The following is a 26,318-nucleotide window of genomic DNA, read 5'->3' as shown; positions in this document are numbered from 1 at the left end:
CACCTTAATTGGCTGGGAATCGAGCACGCGTCGTAGAGCTTAGCGGCGCAACACGCATGCATTTACCGCTAACAAACGGCGGATGCCACCACAATTCAACAACGCGACACGACTAAACAAACGGCCGTGCACTAAAAACAGGCATATGACTATTCCGCTTTCAAGATATTACACGCGAATGCGATAGTATGAGACTTACTTGACTCGGCCGCGCACTGCAGTTATCCATGCTTGTCGTCTGTCCTTCTCGTACCACTTCCCAGGAAATCTGTAGAACTTCACGGGCGGCGTAGGACCTTTCGTGTTTTCGAGGCTGCTGTGGCAATCGACAACACATCAGTATTGCATGCCACCTTTCCTGGCTGATGAGGTCGCACTCGGCATCGCAAAAACCACGCGCACGAGTGCTCCCGCCGTACAGAACACGGGCGCGCGCCAGCGCAGCGACGACCCTCGAAACTTCCATCGGTCCGCTAGGGGAGCATTCGGCGCTGGTGCCGCGCGGGCAAACTTTAGGTTGCCTCGTCTATATTCAACAACCCATCGACGCGATCCAACCTTGCGCAAGGTGGCGATACCGTCGTCACATCATGTGACCAAGGTGGCCACGTGATTCGTGATGCCGGGAAGCAGGGCGAGCCGGGCATAGTTGCGTCTATGGTTGCGTCACCGCACTCGCATTTCGCTGTGATGTGTTAGCGGCTGATCTGATTGTGCTGCCGCTGCCATTTGCCATGTAAGTGTTGCAGTGTTTTGCTGTCAAGAAAACGATATTCTGTGATTAGTTTGGCTTGTGCAATATGTTTGTGCGGTTTTAATTTGGATATCAGTAGTGTTTTCAATTGGCATGTGACCAAGGCAGCCACGTTATTCGTGAAGCCGCACATAGTTGCGTTATCGAACTCGCATGGCACTCTGGTCTGTTTGCGACTGTTCTGAATGTGCTGCCACTGCCCTTTATCATGTAAGTGTTGCAGTGTTTTGCTGTTAAGAAAACGATATTCTGTGATTAGTTTGGGTTGTGCGATCTGTTTGAGCCGGGCGCAATAGCGTTATCGCACTCGCATTGCGCTGTTGTATGTTTGCGGCTGTTCTGAATGTGCTGCCGCTGCCCTTTGTCATGTAAGTGTTGCAGTGTTTTGCCGCCAAGAAAACGACATTCTGTGATTAGTTTGGATTGTGCGATCTGTTTGTGTCGTTTTACTTTGGAAATCAGTAGTCTTTTCAATTGGAGGGCGCCGAGTGGAGGGCACTAATCAGCTCTTCAAGTTCATTGTCATGTTATGTGAGGCGCCTTTTCACTGACGCTGTAATTAAGGCGTTAAGGGGTGTATAAGGACGAAAGTTAAGGGACGAAATCGTGCCTGTGTGTCCCTAGCGTCGGGATCGGCCACTAGGCGTGATCCTAACAAGAAAGAATTTTGCAGAATGCGAAGAAAGGCGGCAAAATTGCCGTCTGTGCGCACCTTGTCGATCTCCGCAATAGAGCCGTCATCGTGGTATTTTAGTATCCCGTTTAGCAAGAGTGTTGCAGACATGAGAAATGGTACAAACGGGCTTTTTTTAAATGATTCAGTACTACGGTATCCCAAGAGATGAGGTTAAGTTCCCGCCCTATTTTCTTCCCTCGCGCTACAGCGCACTGACATAATTTTGCGTGCACCATACCGTGCTTTTATCGTTTGCGCTTCAGGTTCTCGATTGTGTTTTCGCCTCCTTTACCTACGTGATGGGTATTTCATGGTCTTACGGGGAACCACATGTGTCCATATATTGTGTCTGATATATGAAACGGCCAAATTCGATTTTATTTGACGCCTGAAATGGTAGTAATATATTGAGCCCCTTGTAGCTTTGTGCTTGTTATCAATTTTTCTACTTCGCGAATGGATACAGCATGTACGTTGCATAACTCGCTTGTGGATACTGCGTACGTGAGTCGAGTATGCCCTTGGTATAAAATAACTTGTATGCTTTAGGTAGTACGATTGTTTGCAGTTTGGGACATGTGTCAGAATGAACGCTGGTGCGCCCTTCGCGCTTTACTTAGTCGGCGGCCTGTCGAGTTCGTGCGGGTGCCACGTGTGCGCATGGAGTTTGCGAAGCGTTCGCGCGTTTTTTTTATATATATGTGTTCTGTTCGCGCGCTTCGCACAACAGGGCATGTCGCAGTTTCTTTTCTTTGTGCACCACATTTTCCTAGCGTACGTCTGTGCAGTATTTGATGCCGGTTTCACACGGGGCCCTTTTATCCACTATCCAGTCCGTTACAAATCGAATTTCTCGGTCGTGATTGGCTCCTTTGCGCAAGCTACGAGAGTGATCCAATCGCATAGATAATTTCGATCCGGATCGGGCTCGATCGCGATCGAGAGTGGTCGTGTGACACCGCTTTTACACATGGCTCCCACATAGGGGACACTTTAATGCTACTGAGTGAGGAGTAAGTGCATGTATATGACAGTGGTGTTATGTGGGCACGTCTTTCTGGTGATGCCAATGCTTGCCAATGCTTGTGTATTCAAAACATTTCAACTACCAGCGTAGTGCATCAATGTGTCTACTTCGACAAAATGGAGCACCAGTGCAGATATCTGAGCATACCTGTCCAGGGCCGCAAGTTTGTCTACATTGAAACCACTACCAGCATGTGCGGCAGTTCTATTAGCAGCGCGACTGCAGGATAATCAGTGGTGTGCTCTCAGGCTCTTTATCTATGAAGGTCTCCCTGGACTGTGTGCCAAATATTTTGGACGTGAAAGTGGAGGTGAATTGGTAAACATCAGTGGAACTGTGCCTGGACTTTGTGGCAAACGTTTTGGGTGTGAGAGTGGGTGAACTGGCAAAGAATTTGCTCTGGGCTACATGTGGTAAACCTTTTTCTCATTCAGAGTGCTTTTCTTACTTTAGGAGACTGGAGATGTGCGCAAAGTGTGACATGTCAGTGGGTTAATCAATTTATTTGCTGGTTTGCAAATTATTCGTTGCAACTTTGTTTTTGCCAGAAAGGTACAACTTTGCCTCTGGTACAGGGCTTTTTAGATAAACTACTTACTATTTATTACGACCATTGCGTCCTTTGTTACACAAATGCAGCTTCCAGTGCATTCCAGTTTATTTCCATGTTTATGTAAGTTTCTAATATGAGGCTTGCATATTCATTTCTCACGTTCTGGAGTGGCAAGATGCAGCATTACTGTCTCATCATTTGCTGTACTACAGTAGTGTTCACTTGTTACCCTGAATCCCCCGTTTAAGTATTCTGTACTAATTTCACTTTATTGCTTTTTTGTTGTATGGTTATCTCGCCATTACCTTCTTTGATATATACTAAAGGCAATATTTCCAATTTTGCATTGTTCCCATTTGTTTTCTGTCACAGGAATGTTTTGTGATGGTATGCTGTGGTATTTCTTCTTGGGCTCTTTTGAAGCTTCTAGCTGATTGGTAACATTGCTTGGAGGCAGTTACCATCCGATTCATACTTTTGCATTTCTCAGTCTACTTCCATTCGCTCCGATGTCACTTCTGCATAACTCTAGTATATCTAATAGCACGTGCTCTTTACTATGATAAATGAGAAACTTTAATCACTCCATGTTTTTTCTGTTCATTTTTGTATGTGTACTTGGAATTTTGTTTAAGTACTAGTGAATGTTCACTTTCGAGTTCATTACGAATCCTTTCTGCGACTTTTGTCATTGTTGATATACTTTTACTTCTATTTGCATTTCTCACACATCTTGTTCGAACCTTGCATAAGCATTACATTTTAATAAAGTGTTTTTGCTTGGTCACAATGTTCTCATTTCATGCACTCTTGGCATGAAGGGCTTCGTCTGGCCGCCTGCCAAGACGTGACCATTTACTCTTTGCAGGATGTCATTCCCATTTTAGTTTTAACCATTGTAATGCAAAATAGAAGTGAGGCGTGCAGACAGGACACAAGAGTAGAGAAGTGGACAACACGAACGCCGACTATCAACTGAAGGGAGCACTGAGGCGAAAAATGAAAGAAGACACAAAACTCATCTGCGCATGCTCAGGAATGGCAACACCACGTGTCAATCGGGTACACGTGCCTCATTTTTCGCCTCAGTGCTCCCTTCAGTTGATAGTCGGCGTTCGTGTTGTCCACTTCTCTACTCTTGTGTCCTATCTGCACGCCTCACTTCTATTTTGCATTATGAATCCTTACCAACTAGCTCAGCTTTCTGTCGTTCTAACCATTGTAGCTTACTAAAGGCGGTATTAAGGATTCATTATTCCTAACAGGCCCATTTTCGTGTGACTTGGTGGAGGATGCGCCGTCCATGCGGGGAACAGTGCTTGGCACTGCGCCATGGCTCTTACAGTCAACACCGATGCTTCTACTCACCTGGGGCGCGATTGGAGATCGTTGTTCGAAACGCCCGATCAGTTTCACCCCACGCGATTGGCCTAGGCCGTGCCGACGGGTGCGGCTGACGACGTCTGCGTGGCTAGGCCAGTTGCGTGAGGCGAAACTAAACGCGTGTTTTGAACAACGATGTCTGATCGCGCCCCTGTCACTAGCGAAAATTCGCTTCAGATGATCGTAAACCTTTCAAAACCACTTGTAGACCAGCTTTGTGATTACGTCCTAAAAACGTTTAGAAATTGGTTACGAATAGTTTTGGCAAAGGGATTACTTGTGTCTTTCCCACTCCTATTTCTAGACCAGCTTTTCGAATACGTCTTGCAGACCTGTTCTAGATCGTCTCAAGAAAGTAATTAAGCCGGACATTAGCAGGCATATACGACGTTTTCCCACCGAAGTTCTCTCATTCGTGTCTTCTTTAACCCGTTTTTATCGTCTTGGATAAACGCTACGAAAACGTTACGTATCTCTTTTGTGCTACCTGGGAACCAATTCACGTAAGATACAAACTGACATACCAAATTTGTCCGTTTTGACTGTTATAGTAGATGCCTTTTACAGAACCTCGATATCTGTTCTTGATGCAGAGCTATTAGATTGTAAATATCGTGCTTCTATATTTTCCGAAACCCGCCGTGGTTGCTCAGTGGGTATGGTGTTGGGCTGCTGAGCACGAGGTCGCGGGATCAAATCCCGGCCACGGCGGCCGCATTTCGATGGGGGCGAAATGCGAAAACACCCGTGTACTTAGATTTAGGTGCACGTTAAAGAACCCCAGGTGGTCGAAATTTCCGGAGTCCTCCACTACGGCGTGCCTCATAATCAGAAAGTGGTTTTGGCACGTAAAACCCCATAATTTATATTTTCCGAAATTTCGTATCTTTCAAAATATAACAAAATTCAGGCCCTAAATCTAAATTCCGCTTCCAACAGACACTAGAATTCAACTTTCTGTCTCAAATGCAACAAATTTCATTAAAAGCAATCCAGGCGCTTTCTCAGAAAAGCATTTCTGCATTTTACATGTATCTGAATAGATCGCATCGGAGTTGGGCCCGAGCTAAATCTTCCTCTTAAACAATTTGTCGAAGGATCCAATACATTAATAATAACTGCATTGCCATTGCCAAAGATGCTGCAAACGAATTCTTGAATGCTACGCACTGTCGAAAAAAGTTAAATATTTATTTTTTAAATAAAAGAATATACTGTTATGAGCCAAAAGTTGTACCCAAAGTAACTGATAGTAATGCTTCCATGTTTTTGTCTAAGTAAAGGAAATATCACACGAACTTTAGAGCTATATCAGTTCGAAACCCGCAAAGCATTGCATGCCGCTGATATGAAAAATGTAAAGCCCATGAAATGAATACGTTGAGGACAAATATATAAATGAAACTTTGTCAGTCAAGAACCTTGTTTACATCCTTTCACACATGCAACGGCCAGTGAAAAATCTCAATGACGCTGTCATTTGCTCCGATGTATTACGCAGGATCAGCTGTCACCGGTGCTGTATCGTGAGTAATTGCACCGAAATTATAGTCGCGAAAAAGAGCGCGTATAAAAAGCAGGAGTTCTCCAAAATATACGAGGGCGAGTCCAATGAAAGTGGTCCAATGCGAATGTATGAAAACGGAATACTTTATTTAAATGTAGTCGCCATGAGCAATTAGACATTTGTCCCATTGACTAACGAGTCGCGTGATTCCCGTCTCATAAAACTCCTTGTGTTGCTGCTCCAAAAAGTCTGCAACTGATTCTTTCACGTCATCGTCTGACAAGAATCTGGTTCCTTTGACCTGTTTTTTTTTTTCAGTTGCCCCAAAATATGGAAGTCGCAAGGCGACAGGTCTGAGCTGTATGGCGGATATTGCAGTGTTTCCCACTTGAACTTCGCCAGTTTTATATTAACCACATCAGCGACGTGGGGACGTGCATTGTTGTGGAACGAGATGATACCATTCGTCAATTTTCCACGTCGTTTGTTCTTGATTACGACACGTAGCCGATGCCACGTTTCATAACATCGGAAAGAATTGATAGTCTCTCAAGAATTAGCAAATTCTATCAGTAATGGCCCCTGACGATCGAAAAAGTCAACAGCTTTCCTGCGGAAATGAAGGCCTTTGTTTTCTTGAGGGTGGTGAATTCGAATGTTTCTACTGTAAGCCTTGCTGTCGTGTTTCCGGCTCGTAGTAGTGGCACCATGATTCGTCCCCGATCACAAATGCAGACAAGAAGTCGTCACCCTCATTGTGATACCTGATAAGATGAGTCAAGGCAGCACCGAACTTCTCCGTCTTCTGGCGGTGGTTCAGAATCTTGGGCATCGACTGCGTACACAAGAGCCGATAACCGAGATGTTCATGAATTATGGCGTGAACGGAACCCTGACTTATGTTCACACGCTAAGCTGGTTCATCGATGCTTTTCCTCCGTTCTTGTCCCATCAGCTCATCAACCTTTGCAATTTTGTTGCGGGTGATTGCACGGTGGCTCTCACACAACTTTCACGTCCTTTTTTGGACCGTTTGCTCCAACTCTTCACAGTGGCCAATGAAGTGCAATGTTCTAGGTACACGGCAGCCATACGACGACTAATTCCTTTTTAGGAAACGCCTTCAGCTATCAAAAACCTCAAGGCACCACGCTGCTAAACTTCTGGAGCGTCCATTACGCCACCCAACCATGTTAAACCCTGTGTATGAGAGCATTGAAGAACATTTATCCTTACACCTGCGTGTCACTTTTGTAAATGAGAGATGCATGTGTGCTACGCGCATGCTCCACAGATAATGAACCGAACCATTATTGCGCGGGGTGGGTAGGCTCATATATTCATTTGACTCGCCCTCGTACATTAGAAATTCTAAGATACAATGGAATATACAAATTGGAAGATGAAGGTTGATAAAGGGCAAAAAAGTGTCACTGGAAACCAAGTTCGCTGCACGTAACACAAAACCTCGCAACAAGTTATTTAAATATACGTATAAGTCTCCGATAAATCTACGTATCTAAGAAAAGTTCACGGTATATAATCCATCAAATAAGGCAAATAAACATGTTGCGCAGTCACAGATTCACGGAATCCTAGATCCCGCCCCCATCCCATCTACTCCTTCGATGTATCGCCCGCGACGGAAGGCGGCGCGCTTCCTCTCCGCTTTTCTCCTTTGCACACACACAAGACTGAGCCACCATCGTCAACCCACTCTAAGGAAAGTATCTTGGGCATCATCCAATGCGTACTTTGGGCCCCTAATGTGGCTACCAAAGGCATATCGAAGAAAACGTGAGGCGTTTGGTCCACCGAGAACCATGCGCATTCTGCTCGGTATCCTACACCGGCTAGACAAGACTTTCCGGAAATGTTGCTCTCAAGCGAACGCGGTGCAATCCGTCGAGTCCCCACAGTGATGGCGGCGAGCAAGCACTGTTTCTTTTTCTCGTCTCCTAGCCAGAAAGCATCCAAAGCTGGGCTAGGGGAAAATCCACTCCGCCAGAGAAAAGCGAAGGCGCACCGAAGTGCACCGCGCGGTGGTCGGGGCAACACCAGAAAATCGCATGCGCTCTGGCTGGCTCTGTCAGCCCGCGCCTAGGGTAGCGAGAACAAAAAAAAAAGAAATGAAGAGACTCAATGTGTCATCTTGAATAAATGTTAAAGTAGAAAAAATAAACGAGAACGTAGCTACCTTTGCTGGCTTTAGTGCCTTAACATGGATGCTTTAGAGTAGGTCAAAAAAATGTTGATATTTTTCTGTGTAAGATGGCGGCACAAATGAACCACCACAGCCCTTCGTCTCATCGGACCTCACCACGTGCTTCGTCAAGTTGTCCGATAGTGCGTTGATTTGGCTTGCCTTGTTGCATGTTCTGATGTACCACTTTAGAAAAGTCAATACACCTTTGGCGTCAAATGTTTATAACAGCATTAAACCAACAAAGTTCCGCAATTGAAAACCGAAAGTACTACTTTGGAAATGCCAATGCACCTTTCACATCAAAAGTTTATGAGAACTTTAAACACATAAAGTTTCGGAATATACATCTATGCGCTCCGTAGACTCCGCGGCCTTCGCGAGATGCCGCGGCGAGCCCGTTCGCCATCAAAACACCCTCAAAACTTGGTGCTCGGATGGGGCTGCTTGCGTTATGTGACTTCCAGTGCATGGATGTTATCGCGAAATCACGTGCGAGTTCGCAATGTTCGCGGTGAAATGTTTTTTCGAGCGTGGAAAAGACGTTCTAGACAAAATCCAGAATGATTTCCGGGGCCGGGGGTTGCTTTGGTCGGCGGTGCATGGACAGCACGAAAAACTTTCGGGGGGAGGGGGGGCTGAAGCCCCATAAGCCCCTCCCCCCCCCCTGGCTACGCCCCTGGTTGTCAGTGATGGCTTGGTGCAAGACATTATCGAAGGTGCGTTTGATATCCACGCCTATACAATTGTCCGGAGTTGTGCCAAGCTAGGGTAATCGTAGACAACTGTGGTCATTTGCAGGGCCACGTCTTGGGCGCATACATGCCTGCGGAAGCCGATGAGTGTGTCTGGGAGATGGCCGTGGCTCTCAAGGTGCCATTCTAGTGTCGTCAGGGCCATCTTTTCCATCAATTTTCTCACGCACGATGTGTGGGATATCGGTCGAAGGTTTTTCAGTGTTGGAAGCTTTGTCATGTTTGGGGAGGAAAATAACTAAAGCTTTCTTCCATGACTGTGGAATGTTCCCCGTCTCCCATGCATGGTTAATGAGGTGTAGAAGGTGCTTCTTGTGGTTTTCAAGCAAGCTGCGGCGCATGGTAGATGTTATCTGATCCAGACCCGGAGTTGTATTGCGTCGGAGCTGCATGAGTGCTGGCCGCAACTCCTGGAGTGTAAATGCGTAGTCAATCCCGTCTGGCTTGGTTGGTGATTGCAGAAAGGGTGCACGTGGTGGTGTGTTGAACACCGGATAAAACGTCTCTCGTAGTTCTTGAATAATTTCTCCGGTCAAGCGCCCGGTCTGTATTTGATATCGTTGGAGCGCGTAGCGAGGTTTGGTTTGGCCCATGAGAGTGCGAAAGATTTGCCATACTCTAGGTGTGTGAAGCTGGCCATTGAGGCCTTCACATGTTTGCCACCACCGTTGAGATGCCAGCTGGTCAGCGTATTCGTGGCTCTCCTGAGTTATGGTGCGTATACGTTGGCGGAGCATCCTATTATTCTTTGCACGGCGTCACCAGCTCACCAGTCTGCGGCGTCGTTCCCAGGGGGCTAAGAGGTGAGTGTTAACCTGGGGTTGATCGTCTGTGGCGGCAATGCGGGAAGCATGCTGGGACACAACCTGCAGCACATTGTTTGTCCATACTGTGGGGTTATTTTTCTTATCTCATCCAGTTCGAGTCGTTGACGCCCCTTGTCGCAGTCAGCCAGACAGATGGTCTGGTGGCGGGGTGTCCGACTTGGCCTCTATGTACGCAAGGGAAGCCGGATCTCAATAATAGAGTGACCGCTCCCCAGAGTGTCTTGGGCATCTTCGCATTGAATGTCGTAGCGGCTGATTGACCAAGTGAGATTAGGATTCGTGTCCTCACATGGGTTAACCAATTTGGTGGGAGTGGTAATGTCGTTTAGGAGAGAGATAATAATAATTTTTTAATATTTGGGGTTTTACGTGCCAAAACCACTTTCTGATTATGAGGCACGCCGTAGTGGAGGACTCCGGAAATTTTGACCACCTAGGGTTCTTTAACGTGCACCTAAATCTAAGCACACGGGTGTTTTCGCATTTCGCCCCCATCGAAACGCGGCCGCCGTGGCCGGGATTCGATCCCGCGACCTCGTGCTCAGCAGCCCAATACCACTGAGCAGCCACGGCGGGTGTTTAGGAGAGAGACTTTGTAGTTTGACACGAAGGCGTCTAACTGGCGGCCGAACGGTGTTTGGTCATATCCCCAAGAAGGGTGTCGACAGTTGAAGTCTCCGAGGATTATGACGGTGTGGTGAGGTGTTAAGCGTTGCTGGGAGGGGTTGTAGCTTGATAACGGCCAGATATTTTGGTTTGGCGTCCAATAACAGTTTAGAATATCTAGACTGTGACCATGAACGACTGTCCTCATGCTCACGTGCTCAATAGTCGGTGTATTCATATGCGTAGTGTCGAGTTAGATTGTGGGCAAGGAGCTCTTGACGTAAGTCACCGTCACTGTAGGAATAAGTGGGTCTGACGTGCCCCGTTGTTTGTATGTAATACTAGGGGCAACAAAATGTTCATAGCCAGCGAGGGGAAAGGCACCGTGGGTCTTCTGCAACACAAGAATATCCGGTTCTGTTTTCATTAATAGCATATGCTGCGGGAGATGTTGTTTCTTGCGTCTGAAGCCACGACAGTTACATTGCCATATCGTGAGAGATGGGAATGGTGGGGTTGGGATCGGTGGTGTGTGCCTAGAGTTAGTGGCCATGTTGTGATTCAGAAGGGTTATGGGGAATCAGACGTTTGTGTATGTGCATAGTGTGTCATCTATATGTTGGAGGCAGGTGGAAATTTGCGCAAATTGGTTTTACAAGGGGGCTAGAGCGGTTAGAATGACGCGTTGTATCTGTTCAGTAATTATAGTTGCGATAGTAGATTCGATCGCTTGCTGCATGATGCGACAAATACGTGCATCTAACTCCTCTGAAAGAAGGTCTGACCTCAATGGGGAGGGCTGCAGAGTGGGGGAAGTGACTGGGAGAGCTGTACCACTCACCTTTAAAGGCGTAGACTGCGTCTGTCGCTGGTTAGGTAGCGCAGGCCAGTTAGGATTGCCAGCAGCAGGCTTAGGTTTAGGTAGTTGTTGCCACTAAAGCTCCTCCATACACGTGAAGGGGCTTTAGTTGCTACGAAGGATGGCGCGGATCGTGTTGATCACATTGCGATTTAGCTGTCTGACTCTTCTTTCTGAAGTCCCCCTTCTGCTTGCGGGCGTGCTTCGATTTCTGTTTGGGCTGATTTTGACTGGGCTTCCGGGTGTGACTTCGGCTCCGGTTGCGACTGCGGCTATGGCTGCAGTCGACGTCGTGTGCCGAATACCGGTTGCTCGTTGGCACGCCAGAGTATTCTCGAGTAGGCGGTCGTGAGAAACGGTGGGCTGCGTGGTGATCCGGATTGAGGCGTGTCGGTAGTTTGCGTCAGTGAAGTGCCTCCTCTGCAGCGCGGCGGTCTGGGCAGTTTGCGTCTGTAGCCAGTGGTCACGCACGCAGTTGCAGCAGCGCATATCGCACTCGTGAGGAGTTGTTGATGTATCAGTTCCAGGAGGGAAATGTTGCCCACAAGATCTGCAGCACGAATATATCGAGGCGTTGGGGCAGACATCAGATCTGTTTTTCAGGCTGCAACAGTGCCAGCACTGAATACATTTTGGCTTGGGTGGGTACAGTCGGTATACCGCTGATAACAGGATCGCGCTCTTTGGTACTTCAAGGCCCTCCACCGCGATGATCAGAGACGCCGTCTTACCGAGTCGCCGAAAAGACAGGATTTTTCGGCCCGGAATAAGGAGTTCTTCCCGTACGACATCTTCAGAAAAGGAGAGTGACACGCCGTGCAGGAAGGTGCGGGTGTTTAGTGGGTAGTTGGCGCAGTACGCACTGTCAGGATGCGATTGTTCGCAGACATCCACGGACTGTAAGGCGAGTAGTTTGGTAGTGGCCGATGCACGGTACGTACCGACGGCGATCAGGTTTTGGGCGGTTCAAATTTTCACAACTGCGTCCTGCCTCTCGAACTTGGCAAGGTGGGCCGCCCGACGAATTTGAAGGGTCAACTCAATTGGTGCTACGGAGGAGAGGTTGAAGCCATCGGTCAACTTCAAGACTATCGTGGTGGCCTCGTCCTGCCGTGGTGCTGAAGGGGTCACGCACGTAAATGCTCCCCGCGAAGCGTCACCAAGGTCCCTGCCCTGCGGGTTCAGCGTGGTGGATTCGCCGTAGCTGTCGAGGGCGGCGGATACATGCCGAGCGCGGCAGCGCCCCACTGTCAGGAGCGTATTCCGGCAAGCGCGTGCGGTTTGCCGGTTGAGCGGGGGCGTAAACGTGAGCGGCCAGATTGGTGGCGCCAGCTGCTGGTGCAAAGCTCAACCACACACAGAACCAATTACTATGTTCTTATTAGCTGCTGGTGTACATTTTCGACAACGTCGTAATCGCGTTCACAATTACGCTGCTGCAAAAATTTGCACCATCAGCGAAGCAGGATATAGTGGGTTACTGCACTTTTAGCTCTGTGTTTGTCTGGTTGAACTCTACACCACCAGGTGGCTGCACCGCTCCGGCCGCTCACGTTACGCCCCCTCGTAAATCCGCAATCCACCCAAATCGCCCCAGTTTGCCGGAGTAGCGGGGGGCGGGGCGGGGAATTTCTGGAGGCGCCGGACGCTTGTACTCGTGCGCGAGTAAGAGCAGGTGCGAGGGAGAAAATGTGGTAACTTTTGCTTCTTCAACATCACTCTGCCTAGGCACTACAGAGAAGCTTGTTTGCGCGTCTTGTATGCGTCTGCCTCTAGGCGTGCATAAAGCCCCTCCATACACGTTTCCGCCGACCAGAAAGCGGCGGTGGTGCGTGGATGCAGGGGCTTTAGGCATGCAGGCATTGCGGAGTGGAGTTTCTTGCCGCTCCGATCGCCCCAGGATTTTTTTTTCTCGCTGCTAACGGCGGCACAGAAATCGCCTAAAAATTTATTTCTGACACGAAATAACTAATAAAGTGACCTCGAAAGTAATAAAATGTGGCGCGAAATAGCAAATCGTTGACGTGATTTTGAGTAGCAAGCGTACAGCGCAGCCGCCGCAGCAATCGTCTCCGCAAAGCGGCTCGCCCGGCTAACATGCTTTCTTATCGCTGCCAACGACGACGGGAAACTCATATTGTCACTTACGAGCGGCAGAAATGTGCAGGCGTTGATTGTGTTGTTTATTACGAGCTGTGGACGGATCGCTTTTGTTCGATTACGTCACAGTTTTGTGCGAACACTTGTACAGCGGTTTTACATGCAATCTTCTCCCTTTTCTCCTCCCGAGACTTTCAGTTGAGGGATCGCCAGCCGTTTGTGCGCAGGGGCGAGTAAAAGTGGGCGCGAGAGAGAAAATCTGGGGGCTTTTGGTCCATGAATATATGATTCTGCCCAGGCACTACGGAGGAGGTTTCTTAGCGTGTGTTGTATGCGTTTGTACCCTAGATATATGCCACTATCGCGAAGTGCGGTCGAGTTTGTTTCCGGTGCTAGCGCCCCGCGTGGTGAGGCAATGGGCTCGGACACCTCATTTGGTGATCGCTCTGTCTGAAGGTTAAAGGTTCTGACTGGTGTTGTATGAGTCGCGGGTCACTTTTTTCGTCGCGACGATAGATTGGATTTTTTTACAAGCAGTGCTCCATAGACGAGAAAACCATGGCCAGGCGGCACTGCTGCGCCTCCTGACAGCGCCCCAATGTGGAAACGCCAAGCAGCGCGGTCGCGTCACGGCGTAGTCTCGCGCTTTTCTTCGCTGCTCGTTCTCACGGCGCTCCGTTTTCGACGGCGGCAGATCGCCTGCTTGCGCAACAGCGATGCGAAGACTGCCGTACGGTTTCAAGAAGGTTGCCGACGCCGACAGTTTTTTTTCGTGGCGGCAACCTCACGATAAGGGAGCGTCTGCTTCCGAACGTGTACGGCGTTGAACAAATTGTGGACGGTGATGTGAGAGTGAAAGCCAAGTGCATGTCACAGGTGTCCGACAAGATCGTAGACGACATCGAATTAGAGGTACGCACCATGTTCAGAAATTTAGCTACTTTTATTTCAATTACAACATAAGTCACACTGGCAGCAGGAACTTCTGTTGTCATACTACTCGATGACTGCAGATCCATAGGGCTGCTTCTTGACGGTTCCGTCACTTCACAAAGGCATGTTCTGGAGTCGGTTTCACACGTGTTTTGCTGCTGCTCAAGAGCTGCTTCGCTGCAGTACGAACGCACATGTCCCGGTGGTGCTGACTGCTGAGAAGACTTGTGATTGCCATTGGTCTGTTTCGCGCCGCTTCCATCTGCATCGCATATTAATGAAACAGTATGTGTGCCTATTTGTTGTGGGGATTAAATTACTACCAATAATATGTTTGCAAAGGTAACGTTCCTGTGATTGTGTGCATATATTCTACAAGAGTGGTACCACTACAAGTTATGATGTTGCACACTTAGATACTTAGAAAGCATGGGCAAGCAACAAACATAACGCGCACGTCTCGAGCGGCTGCTTTCCGATCTGCTGCTTCCCGACGCAGGCGACGACCGCGGCTTGCATTATATACGGTCTGCTACCACACAAAAGTAGCGCGCGGCCCCTTTCGTTACCTGCACAACTAGTAATTTAAGTTGCAGCGTTTGGAAAAGGGAAATAATTCTCTTGAGCTCGTCCATGCCGATCGCGAGGGAAGGCAGAGTGCAATCAAATAAATTCGGGGGTTCTAAGTGCCAAAACCAAGCCAAAACCACGAAATCATTATGAGGCCCGCTGTAATGGGGAGTCTCAGGAATAATTTTAACCTCTGGGGGTTCTTTAACGTGCACAAAAATCAAAGCACACGGTAACAAGGGTGTTCTTGCATTATGCCCCTATCGAAATGCGGCCGCCGTGGCTGGGAATCGAGCACGCGTCGTAGAGCTTAGCGGCGCAACACGCATGAATTTACCGCTAACAAACGGCGGATGCCACCACAATTCAACAACGCGACACGACTAAACAAACGGCGGACGAGGCATATGACTATTCCACTTTTAACATATTCCACGCCAATGCGAAAGTATGAGACTTACTTGACTCGGCTACGGTGGCTAGAAGGGACCGTAACTCGGCCCACTTATCCACGCTTGTCGTCTGTCCTTCTCGTACCACTTCCCAGGAAATCTGTAGAACTTCACGGGCGGCGTACGACCTTTCGTGTTTTCGAGGCTGCTGTGGCAATCAACAACACATCAGTATTGCGTGCCGCCTTTCCTGGCTGATGAGGTCGCACTCGGCATCGCAAAAACCACGCGCGCGAGCGCTCCCGCCGCACAGAACACGGGCGCGCGCCAGCGCAGCGACGACCCTCGAAACTTCAATCGGTCCGCTAGGGGAGCATTCGGCGCTGGTGCCGCGCGGGCAAACTTTAGGTTGCCTCGTCTATAAAGGCATTTGTAACCGGCAAACGCAGGCCTCAGGAGGGCACCTGAGACCTAAAAAGCAGGCGGCGTAGTATCTACATGGCACCCAAGGAGTAGAAGGGGCATCAAAGGTGGAAGCAGGGTGGCCTGTGGATTGGGGCCGCGGTGGCCGAAGCGTGCCAGGCGGTGTTCGCATAAAAAATTGGCTGTCCGCGATAGTGTACAGCCCATCTTATACACCCCTGCCACGCACAGGCCTCGGCGAGCCCCAACCCACGCACCAGTCCGGGTTCTAACTTTGATGTCCCCGTTGCCGCTTTGGTTTCCTGGAGGCGCCACCAATAATGCGAAATAATGACACCTTGTTCTAATAAGCAAAAAGACCTGATTGAATAAACATAATTACGTCCAGCAGCACTACCGCGCCCCGCGACTTCTGCCGGCTCGCCTAGGGACAAACGCATACAACACGAGCTAAACTCCTCCGTACTGCCTAGGCAGTCATATATTCAAGGAGCAAAAAGTCCCCACATTTCCTTTCTGGCACCCGCTCGCATGCGAGCACACGTCCAGCGTCTCCGCAAGTGCCACGCCCCGCTGTACGCCTCCCGCATGGGTTGCAGAAGATAGTGCTAGCCTTTCCTCCTTGCCCACCAGAACCACTTCTCTCTCTCTCGGTTGCTAGGGCGCTCTGCTTTCTAAGGAGATTTTTAATATATGCGGCCCGGGCACTACTACGGTCGCAAGCTATGATCCGCCCCGACTGACTCAGCACGAACGCCGCAGGTGCGAGACAGTCTGTCCGACACAGCGGTCGCCAAATCGGGCGTCAGTGCCCGCTGCTTCACCTATCTTACCGCGCCGGCAGCCAGCGTCCGAGCGTAAACAAACCCAACCCCACTCAGCAATGCTGGCACGCCTAGGGACAAACGTCTACAACACGTGCTAAGAAACCTGCTCCGTAGTGCCTAGGCGATGCGCCACTGTCGCATTCATGTTAACGACACATGAGCGAAAGCTTTCCTCTCCGATGCCCGCTCTTCCTCGCGCCTGCGCACAAACAGTTGGCGATCCCTCAAATGAACGTATCGTTTTTCTCCTCTCGTTCCTTTCTGGAACCGAAACTTGAACTACAAACAAGACCCTAAATAATAACCTGTTGCGCTTTGAAGCAAATGGTGTTTCGTGCCATGACTACTGGATACTACTGGGTCATTACCTACTTATTGCAGCAGAAAAACAAGATCACAAAATTTTTGTGTCAGTACTTCTTGAATGTTTGGCTTCTAAAACTAACTCTAAGGCTCTGTCTAAAACATAACTTATAAAAAAACGCAATGTATTAGTTATGCTTTACGTAGTTTTTAATCACCATATGAAACTCTATGTTAATCAAGCTCTTGATAAGAATTATTTCGTTTAATTTGGCACAAAACAGTCGCACCTCAAGAAGGCAACACTGTTCACCGCCATATTCGTTGATGTTGGCGTCATATGTTGGCGTGCTTTTCTGTCGCCGACAAAAAACAACCGTATTTTGCGCGCTTTGCACCGCGTATTCTATTTGCGTTTCTCTTTCTTGTGCTATGACTACTTTTAAAGTAAATGTGGACTATGCTTATTATGTGACGAGCATGAATGTGTGATCGCTGAAACTCTAGAGGTGCTCATCGGTTCGGTGAGGAATCGAAGACTGGTTGAAGCTAGCGCTCATCAGCGTAGCTCCTGCTATCCGGTGAGCAATGAGTGACGAGTTCCAGCAACAGTTAGAACTGGAGAAGGCTGAAAAGGAACGCCAGCAGTCCAGCGGTTCCGATCCCTACACTTACGTGGACCCCAACGACGGCACTGTTTACGAGTGGGACCACGATAAACACGCTTGGTTTCCAAAGGTTTGTGCGGCTTCGTTCAGTAATACGTCGTGGCGCTCTGTCGGTGAATCCTGCCTGCTCGTTGCTTAGACAAAGTGACTGCTCGCTTTAGGGCTGGGTAGTGCTCTGGTCGATTGAACTGTAAAATCTCTTTTTATGCGCCCATAATCCTGCAGAACATACATCGCAGGACTTCAGTCCGTCGACCTAAGCGCCTCCGTTTACGGGATTACGGGATTGTACTAATCGGAGGCAACGCATGCTGAAAAAAGCGCTCACGACATCACCTTTCTCGAGTGTAACGCGAACAACCGCTCAATGGGTGACTATGGAAGTGCCAATTTGCTAGTGCTCATTAGATTTTTGGTGACGTAACCATAGTGTGGCCTTCGTATGCTGCACTAGGCCGACTGGCGCGTGTCAGCGATTTGGAATACCACATGCCCACCATGTCCTCCTTCCCATATATAACTGACTGCATGCTTCATGCCCAAATCCATGCTGCGCTCTGTACATGTTTCGAGCTGCTCACGTGGAAAGGGGACATAACTATTGGATCTAGTCAAAGCTTCGTGCCATGATTGGGGAGTTCGCAGCTTCCTAATGAAGCAAGAAAAGAATTCTTGCAGAATTTTTGTGTCAATACCCTTTTAAAATTCAAGCTTCAGCTACACTCCTCCTCACAAACTTTATGTAATGTGGCACAAGGTACAGTAGCTGTTGACCAGCCTTGAATTAAACTGGCTGCTTGCCTCGAAGGAGGAAGGGTTCCTCTATTTTGTGCTACCGATCTTTCCATCATCATGTTCATTCAGCGAGTGTTGCACATTGTTGCATTAGCAGCGGATAGTGTGATAGTGTTCAAGCTATGGAAAAAGGTTACCTTACCAGGGCCCCCCATGCAGTCTGGTTTCACCTGTAAAGCTTGTGTGGAATTAGTGTCCCTTTCATAGAGTGGTGCCAAGACAAGTAGGCCAAGTAGCAAAAAAGTCATAGCAACTGTATGTGAGCCATCCCCTGTTTGCCTGACAGCGGTGGTGCCATGGATAAAGCCAGCTAAATTATTGATCATAGTCTGTAGTAAAGCATGCACTTTGTCATTGCATCTTGCAATGCTGCCCGATGGGCACAGTGCGAACGCTGCCTGCACCGGCTGGAGTGACATTATGATGGATGTCACATGAGCATGTTGGTGTTTAAAAATATGTACGATAAAAAAGGAAAGGATAGTCAGAGCAGATATGAGGGGGTTCACCAGGCTGATGGAGTCATTGTAGCAAGGGGCAGACAGACTGCATGATGGACTAGTGGTATGCAGCCTTTCTGCTTATTCTCAATCTTTATAATATGACATGACTTGCAGCTTTTTAAAGCGAAGCTTCTATTGCCTGACTCACACTGTCGGTGTGGCTCTCGTCGTACGTGAAAAACTAAGTCCTCCTCACTTGCAGCTGGTGGCCGGAAACCCAATCTCACCCTCAGCTCCTTGACAGGTTCTCCTCCTCATGCACTCCGCATGCTCCGTGTCTCGCCAGTTCAAGGCCAGCTGCGCTATGAGTAGGCTGCGCTTGGTCCAGTCCGCCGAAGAGGAGGCAGCCTCCAAAGATCGACAACGGGAGCAGGCCCGTAAATGTGCACGAGCTCACCAAAGTAATCCCAAATTTTGCCAAGCTGGAGCGGAAGCCAAATGCAAACGCCACCCCGATGAAGGAGTTTGACAAGCTGAAGCATAAGCGAAACACCAATGCTTGACTGAGGAAGGAGTTTGACAAGCCGAAGCAGAAGTGGAATGACAGCGGGAGGTGCAGCCGGAGGTTAGGGCTAGGCATGCCGAGAGAAAAAGAGAACGATGGCCCAATCCAGTGGTTTGACAGGCTGACATGGAGTCAAAACGACAACGGCACTCGGGTCCCAAGGTGAGAGCTGCCGAAGCACAGGCGAAGGCTGCATATCGAGAAGCAAACCCAGAAGTCCACAAGCATGAAAACAAAGCTAGACACTGGCAGTGGGAAGAAAATCCGGAGCTCGGGTCAACTGTGACAACCGGCTGCGCAACACCAAAACAACCATGTGTGTTTAATGTGTTCCGGCAGTCATATGGAAAGGCCGGGTTTGGTTCTTTATGCCTAACAGCAGGCTGTGTTGAAGGAATGGCAGCGGGAGTGGGCCAGTGAACGTGTTCGAGCTCGCCAGACAAATCGACCGTTTCTCATCTGCCAACAGCTTAGTCTTTTTAAAAAATGTGTCTCAAACCCTCAACAAACTAACCAACCCCTCACCTAGGGTTGGACAAGCTTTGCATGCACCCCTATTCCCGGTAGAGGAGGGGCTCTAATTTTTCTGCACAGTACATTGTGAGAATACAGGAGCACATTACCTTGGCTTGATCTCGCAACAGTGTGAGATGCCATAGCAAGTTGCTTTGCTTAATCGTGTTTACCTGACAGGACCAATCATAAAATTCATATACAAACAAGGCATTAGGATAGAAAACTCGGCAAGTTGGTAGGTGTTCATGGTGTAGTTTTGTGCCGCACAAAAATACATTGCAAACAAGACATGACAATATAAATACAAAAGCAATACTACACTAAGTGACAGTTGCAAATTGCTTAGTATGTAAATTAATTTTCTGAGGCAGTTACAAACAAGGCAACTCTGTTAAGCAAGAAAGGAAGTAAAATATACTTTAGTCAATGGTCAGATAGGCCTCCGGAACTTATAGTTGTAATCAACCATTATCCTTCACATTTCCCCTTCTATCAATGTTATGTTTTTGGTCAAAATGATCTATGCACCCTTTGAAAGTTGCGTGGCACGCCATATTTCAAGCAATGTTTGAAGGTGGGGAGATCATTTTTGAAGCAGTGTTTGAAGCGGTGATCTGTGTTTCTTTAGATCCTGTTATGTCTCATGCAGCGATGAGCATTCCTTAGACGTTTTCCATGAGGCAGTCTTTCATCAGTGCACGCCCAGATGCCGCCGGGGCCCAACATAGACTGTTACATGCAAACAAAAGAGTTCGCTTCGAGGTTACAACAATTGCAAAGATCACTTTACCTGACCCTGAGAAGCTGAACTAATTGATGAAAGGCTCCAACGTTGAAGGCTACCATGTGATCAACGTCGACTTGAGCTTCCCAGATTGTGACATAGTTGCCTTGAATACAGAGGCGAGGGTGCAACATAGGAGGAGGAGTCCGCCGGAACAGTGCGACAACATGGGTGGGATATTGCAACCGATTCGATGATAGTGATTGGCTGAGATACAGTCATCTGGTTCCAAAGTCTAGTCTCCTATGGAAGACGGACCGTTTTAAAGCGGACACCTTTGGTGAAGTGGGTGTGCTGTTGTGTCCTGATGTGAACTCATTTGTTTATTGGGCGTTTATTGGACTGTGCTTCCCTATCTGGAGCCACTGTAAGTAATGTAAAGTAAACCCTTTTTCATTCATTCCATTACCAGATGTACTCATCATTGTGCCTGGAGGATTCCTGGCCTAAACGCTACCTTGAGCCACAAGAATTCACGGTGTGTGTTTAGCTCAGTGCGCTATGCATTGGTCTCTCTTCATTCCAGCTGACTGAGGACTTCCTGGCTGCTTATCAAGCAAACTATGGCACAGCTGTGGAGACGCCCTCTGAAGGTGCCGGTCACACCAGCGGCTCTAGCCAAGTGGCTGCCATCCCAGAGAAAGCAGCTGTCCCTGCAGTGAATCCTTCTCAGCAACCAAACCCAAAGAAGCCAGACAAAGGAAAGCCGGCTGAACCAGGTATAAGCTCGGCTCATTTTCCATCATGTCGTGAATAAAGTGTGGCTTACATCAACGTAAGCAGATGACTGATTTCACGACAAGTCTCACTATGCCACTGTGGTCACAAGTGACGCTAGTGTAGTAGACTTTTGTTAATTTGACCCTGATGGGATCGATTAAATTTATTGATTTATCTGACGAGTCGAATTAAACAAGATGCAGAAAATACACCAAAACGCACTGCTCATTAATTTGGCAGTATTTGCCCACTACTAACACGCCCTTGAATCAAATCCCACTTTCTTTGTCTGAATTAGAAAACTAACATAGGACTGCCATTAAAGCTTCTAAGCAATGAATAAATCTAGTGTGCACCCAATTGTTTTAATCAAGAATAGCAAGAAAGGGACTAATATGTGTTGCAGAATGGCGACTGGTTTCCTTAAATCAGCTTCGACTTGTGTTTTAAGGTCACCTTTGCCACAGTGCTTCTAGGTTACGTGGTAAAGCATAAGAATGCCACAAAAGGGGCTTTGGCTTCATGCCCAGTTGGACTATACAGGCAATTTTTAGCCCAATTATCATGAAAAAAAAATGAAGAAAAAGGTACACGTTGGAATTAGAATAATACCGTAATCAGACATTGTGAATTACAGTTACTGCTTGGAGATTCTCGAAGGGTAGGCCAAAAATAGGCGTTTCTGACAGGAGATGATGTGTGCGCAATGCATTCACTGTCCGCTAAGCTCTGCTGAGAGAGATGTTGCCACTAACGAGGTTGACATTGGGGTTACTATAGGTGTCAGACTCATGCATGCGGACTCGTCAAGTTCAAATTACGTGGTGGAGGCCTATTCTAACATTGAAATAACGGAAGTTGGGGCGCATAGAAAGACATGAGCACCAGCTGGGACTTTCGGTTGAGATCAGCTTAACAGACAAATCAAATTAACCAGAGTAATATTGCTACGGCACAATATGTGCGATCACGAAAGGCCAGCAGTGTGAAGACGACGACGACGGTTAGAAGCTTGCGCGGGCTGTTGCCTCTTGGCCAAGCGCAGCGTATTTTCCTTGTAAATATATTTGTACATAGCTTTTCGTCTGCGTCTTCCTACGTAACATATCTGGTGGAGGTGGACGTTCCCTGCACCTCGTCACGGAGCTTCGCAGTGGACGGTACGTCGAGCCTTCCTTCATGGCTCCCGGTGACGACAACCCGACTCCGCCGGCTCCGACACCTGCTGCCACTTCACCGACCTACATCACTCTCCCCGCTCCCCGTGTAACAGAAGTATACTGTAGCAGTAGTCTGTCTGAAGCGCAAATATGGTTAGAAAACAAAATTTCTTTCTAGTGCCCATTCCAGTGTTTCCCAACTATCACAGTGGTTAATTACTCCTTGAAGTACATTTAGAATATTTTTTCCTTGTTATTGTTTAAAGGGGCTTTAAAGGCAAATGCTAAGTCAATGTGGACTCTTCAAATAACATTCCAGAAATCTGGAAATGCTTGTTTCGTGCCAAGAAAAGACTAAGCTTACGAGAAAATTGTATCTGAAGGGTCCGAATACCTTTTTCGAAATTCAAATCGCCCGCAACCAATTGGGCAGTGGTGCCTTGCATATGCCATCACTGCCCTTTTCTGCCATCGGTGAGTAAAACGGCGCCCGACAGACAGTGACACCGAGCCAAGTAATGGATTCGCCGCTGCAGCTTCTTTTTGGTCAAGTGCCGTAGACCGTTCGGGCATTTCGCAACATCACATGGAAGTTGAATTCTCTGCTGTTTGCAGTTTGTTGGAGTTTCGCGAGCCAACAAAACCAGCGAAACGCGAAAGCTTGGGCGGCACAGAGTCTAGTGGAACCAAAACCTTTTGACCGCCTGTGTCATTGTCAATGGTAATTTCAATTAGTTCTTTTTTTCTTAACATGAAATGGAACTGGACTAGTAGCATTTTATTTCATCTTATAATACAATACGAGGATGTTTTTTGCAACGAGCAGTTGAGTACTAGTGACAGAATTTCACTGAGGAGTGCTTTCGTCATCGGGCAAGTGCTTGAATGTTCAGGGGGAGTCTCTAATCGTGTCCCTGCATTTACCTCGATTTCTCGATTATTAAGGCCCTGTTCTCAATAATATTGACGCCTTAGAGACCCTCGAGCACTAATCCATCACTTCAGTTTAACTTAGTATTTCCCTTTAGTGCCCCTTTAATAATCGGGGTTCTCCACTGGAATTTTTTAAGGGTGTAAATCTTGCAACCGAACAAGAGGGGGAGTTTATGAAAGCTAGTTTTCCCCCTCCCTTTTTTTTTCTTTAGTATGACGATTCAGTCATGTTGAATGGTACATTAGCACTTTTGGTTGCATTAATGAAAGAAATGCAAGAGATGCTGCCTACTGCGATTGCCAAGTGTAGCCAGGATAATGAAAGGCACAGCTCGTCTCTGTCAAGATGCACGCCAGTGATTCAAATCTGTGTCAGCCAATAGCAGTGCTTCCTCTGTGGCACGAATAACGTATTGAGACACCAGCTTTTCTTCCTTTCACTTGCTTTTGTTTTTGCCCGGGGAAATAAGGCACTGTGGCCATCCGAAGCTCTCATCTCTCCTCCTTACACTGGCATCAAGATGGCGACTTTGCATCATAAAAAGCTGCGCGATGGCACTGCCCAGAGCCTGATTTTTCTCGAAAGCATACTAGAAAACTGCGATTATCTCAACTTCGACACCAGATTTCTGTCTTAATATTTCTCCAGGGAAGAAAGGAAAACCCAAAAAGCTAACAAGATGGCGAGTCGAGCTAGTGTGCCTCATAATCAAATTGTGGTTTTAGAAGGTGGAACCCCAGAATTTAATCAAATTTTTTGTTTATTTTTCTGGTCTTCAATAACGTCCAGCCCCATTCACTGAGACTCACATTCAGGAAGAATATAGCATGCTCTCTACCGAGTGCACTCGGTAGAGAGTATGTTAACCAATGGGTCAGTCACGTATGTCACACATAATGAAGTTAAAACATTAACATTTTGTCACGATCCACAAACTAAGTTAGTGAGAAATTATATGTATTTTTTGTGTGCTACTACAAAACTCCAAAACATGGATGTTTTAAGCCCAAAGCGCAGCATACACAAATTTAGGGCATTTGACACATTCACGGGGAGAACACATAGAAAGTAATGTGATGTGATCGCACCAAAAGCTTTACCAAGCCAACAACATGACAACCTGTGGATTCCAAGCCTTTGGCAATAAATTAAAAAAAAAAGGGACAAGGAGAGAATGACAGTAATCTTGATTTAATACAGCGGCTGAAAGTTCTCGCCAGTGTGTCTTGAAAAACAATTTCTAGTCCCGCCTTCTAGTATGCGCACTGTACAGCTCTTATCGCAAAATTTACAGGGATGGAAGTGCTGTGCCAATTGCGCCATCTTGTGCTGAACCATCGAGCTGCGCCAACGTGTGCCAAAACACTAATTTCGTTGAAGTTGCCAAATTTAGCAGGATGTGTTCGTTCAGTGGCAACCACACAGCCTGTAGATATGCGTTGGCTAGCACTTAGCTCTGCAATCCAAGATTGAGCATTCCGTTTCAGTGTTGGTGTCATTCAAGTGTAGGTGTGGTGGGGGCATAATTGTGCCTAGGCCACAATAAAATAAAAAACGTTTCGTTCTATACAGTGCATTACAAAATGTTTTATACAAGTGTTATGCATTTCTGTATATGCAGACCAGACAAACATGATGTGAACTGGCACTCCACACCACACAAGATCAGGCTCTTGTTGCCACAGAATGCAAGCCAAGGATGTAATGTTTCGTACTTAGTCAACCTTAGGGGCCAAGTTGTACCTGTGATTAAACATTCGACTAAACTGCAAACCCCGAAATTGTGTTCGCGGCAATGATGTTCACGACGCGACTTACACTGATTGTTTGAAATTCGGTCGCTGTTTTGCACTGGCTTTATGGCGCCTGTGGCACAACCGCGAATAAGCCCGAATAATCGAGCTTATTCAAAATATTGGTCAACAACGCAGACCACAAAGCCAGCAAACATTTTTTAACCCTTTGTGGTCTTCAAAAATATCATAGAGCTTTCACTCGGCAAGCAATGTGAAATATTGGCAAACTTGCAATGACCAGTACGTCACTTTACATTTATTCTGTAGTATTCCACTATCTTGACTGAAGGTCGCCGAGAATGAACAATTACCAGAGGACACTACGCAAACGGCTTTCACTCTACCTTGATGGGTGTGACACTGTGTTTTATGGTGGCCACTGTGAATATTTCTCGTTCATTGTGCGCCAACTCATTTAATTAGTGGAAATTTATATATTTACTTAATCGGTGAGATGTCAATGAAAAGTTGTGGATGATCTCGACAAATGACTGATAACAGCATTTAGAACAACCTAGGATTCGTGAAGACTTTCTTTAACAAAAAAGAAACCTGTGAAATAAATAAAAAAGAACGAAGAAAGAGACGCTGTGACCATGACAACGCATCCACGCATCAAAGATTGCATCAATCTTTATGCTAAACTCCTCAAACAGTTGCACTCGGAATGAACGGCCGGGCTTTTTTCTCACTGCATCAGCAGTTTCTCACGGGCATTTTTGGTCCCCATCATGCGTGAAATAGCGCAATCTTGTAACAGTTCGCTTTCCAAACCATTACGAGACAGTGAACCAGTTTTGCACATTCGTAATATATGCAATGCACTGATGATGTTTACGTCTGAGACCACTTATATTACTGATGCGGGGATGCGTTGTCACGTGGATATAAAAGCAATATCGCAGGCTTTTATCTTTTTTCAAGAGGGGGGGGGGGGGGGAATAGAACCACGCAACACCTTGGTCACTATATACATGGTTATTTATCAATTCTTTTTTACGTATTCCACAACCTTTGCATTGGCACCTTGTTGAATAAGTAAGGTAATAAATGTTAGTTCCTTAAAACTAAATATTGGTTGCTTGTTCACAACGAAAAAAAAAATTAAAAACACTCGACTAGCATAACACAAGCCTATCAATGGAAAGCCCTTGGTTGTATTTTTCTTGGTTACGATTAGTTGTCACATCCGGTATTTAATTTTATGGCGGTTTCTCAGAAAGCTGTATGGGTTTTCCC

At 47.3% G+C, this 26,318-nt stretch overlaps 1 protein-coding gene across 1 annotated transcript in view; it reads left to right on the top strand.

The window, feature by feature from the left end:
- The first annotated feature begins 16,995 nt into the window (after positions 1 to 16,995).
- barc (RRM1_TatSF1_like and RRM2_TatSF1_like domain-containing protein barc) overlaps positions 16,996 to 26,318 on the top strand; it is a 48,955-nt gene continuing 39,632 nt past the window's right edge. Inside the window, exons 1-2 of the mRNA XM_070538413.1 lie at positions 16,996 to 17,436; positions 20,996 to 21,188. Coding sequence (XP_070394514.1) covers positions 17,287 to 17,436; positions 20,996 to 21,188 — 343 coding nt within the window. The 5' untranslated portion in view covers positions 16,996 to 17,286. The remainder of the gene's footprint in view (positions 17,437 to 20,995; positions 21,189 to 26,318) is intronic.

This window comes from Dermacentor albipictus, chromosome 5, assembly GCF_038994185.2.
Source record: "Dermacentor albipictus isolate Rhodes 1998 colony chromosome 5, USDA_Dalb.pri_finalv2, whole genome shotgun sequence".
NCBI classification, from domain to species: domain Eukaryota; kingdom Metazoa; phylum Arthropoda; class Arachnida; order Ixodida; family Ixodidae; genus Dermacentor; species Dermacentor albipictus.
This window is presented reverse-complemented; position numbering and strand designations above follow the sequence as displayed.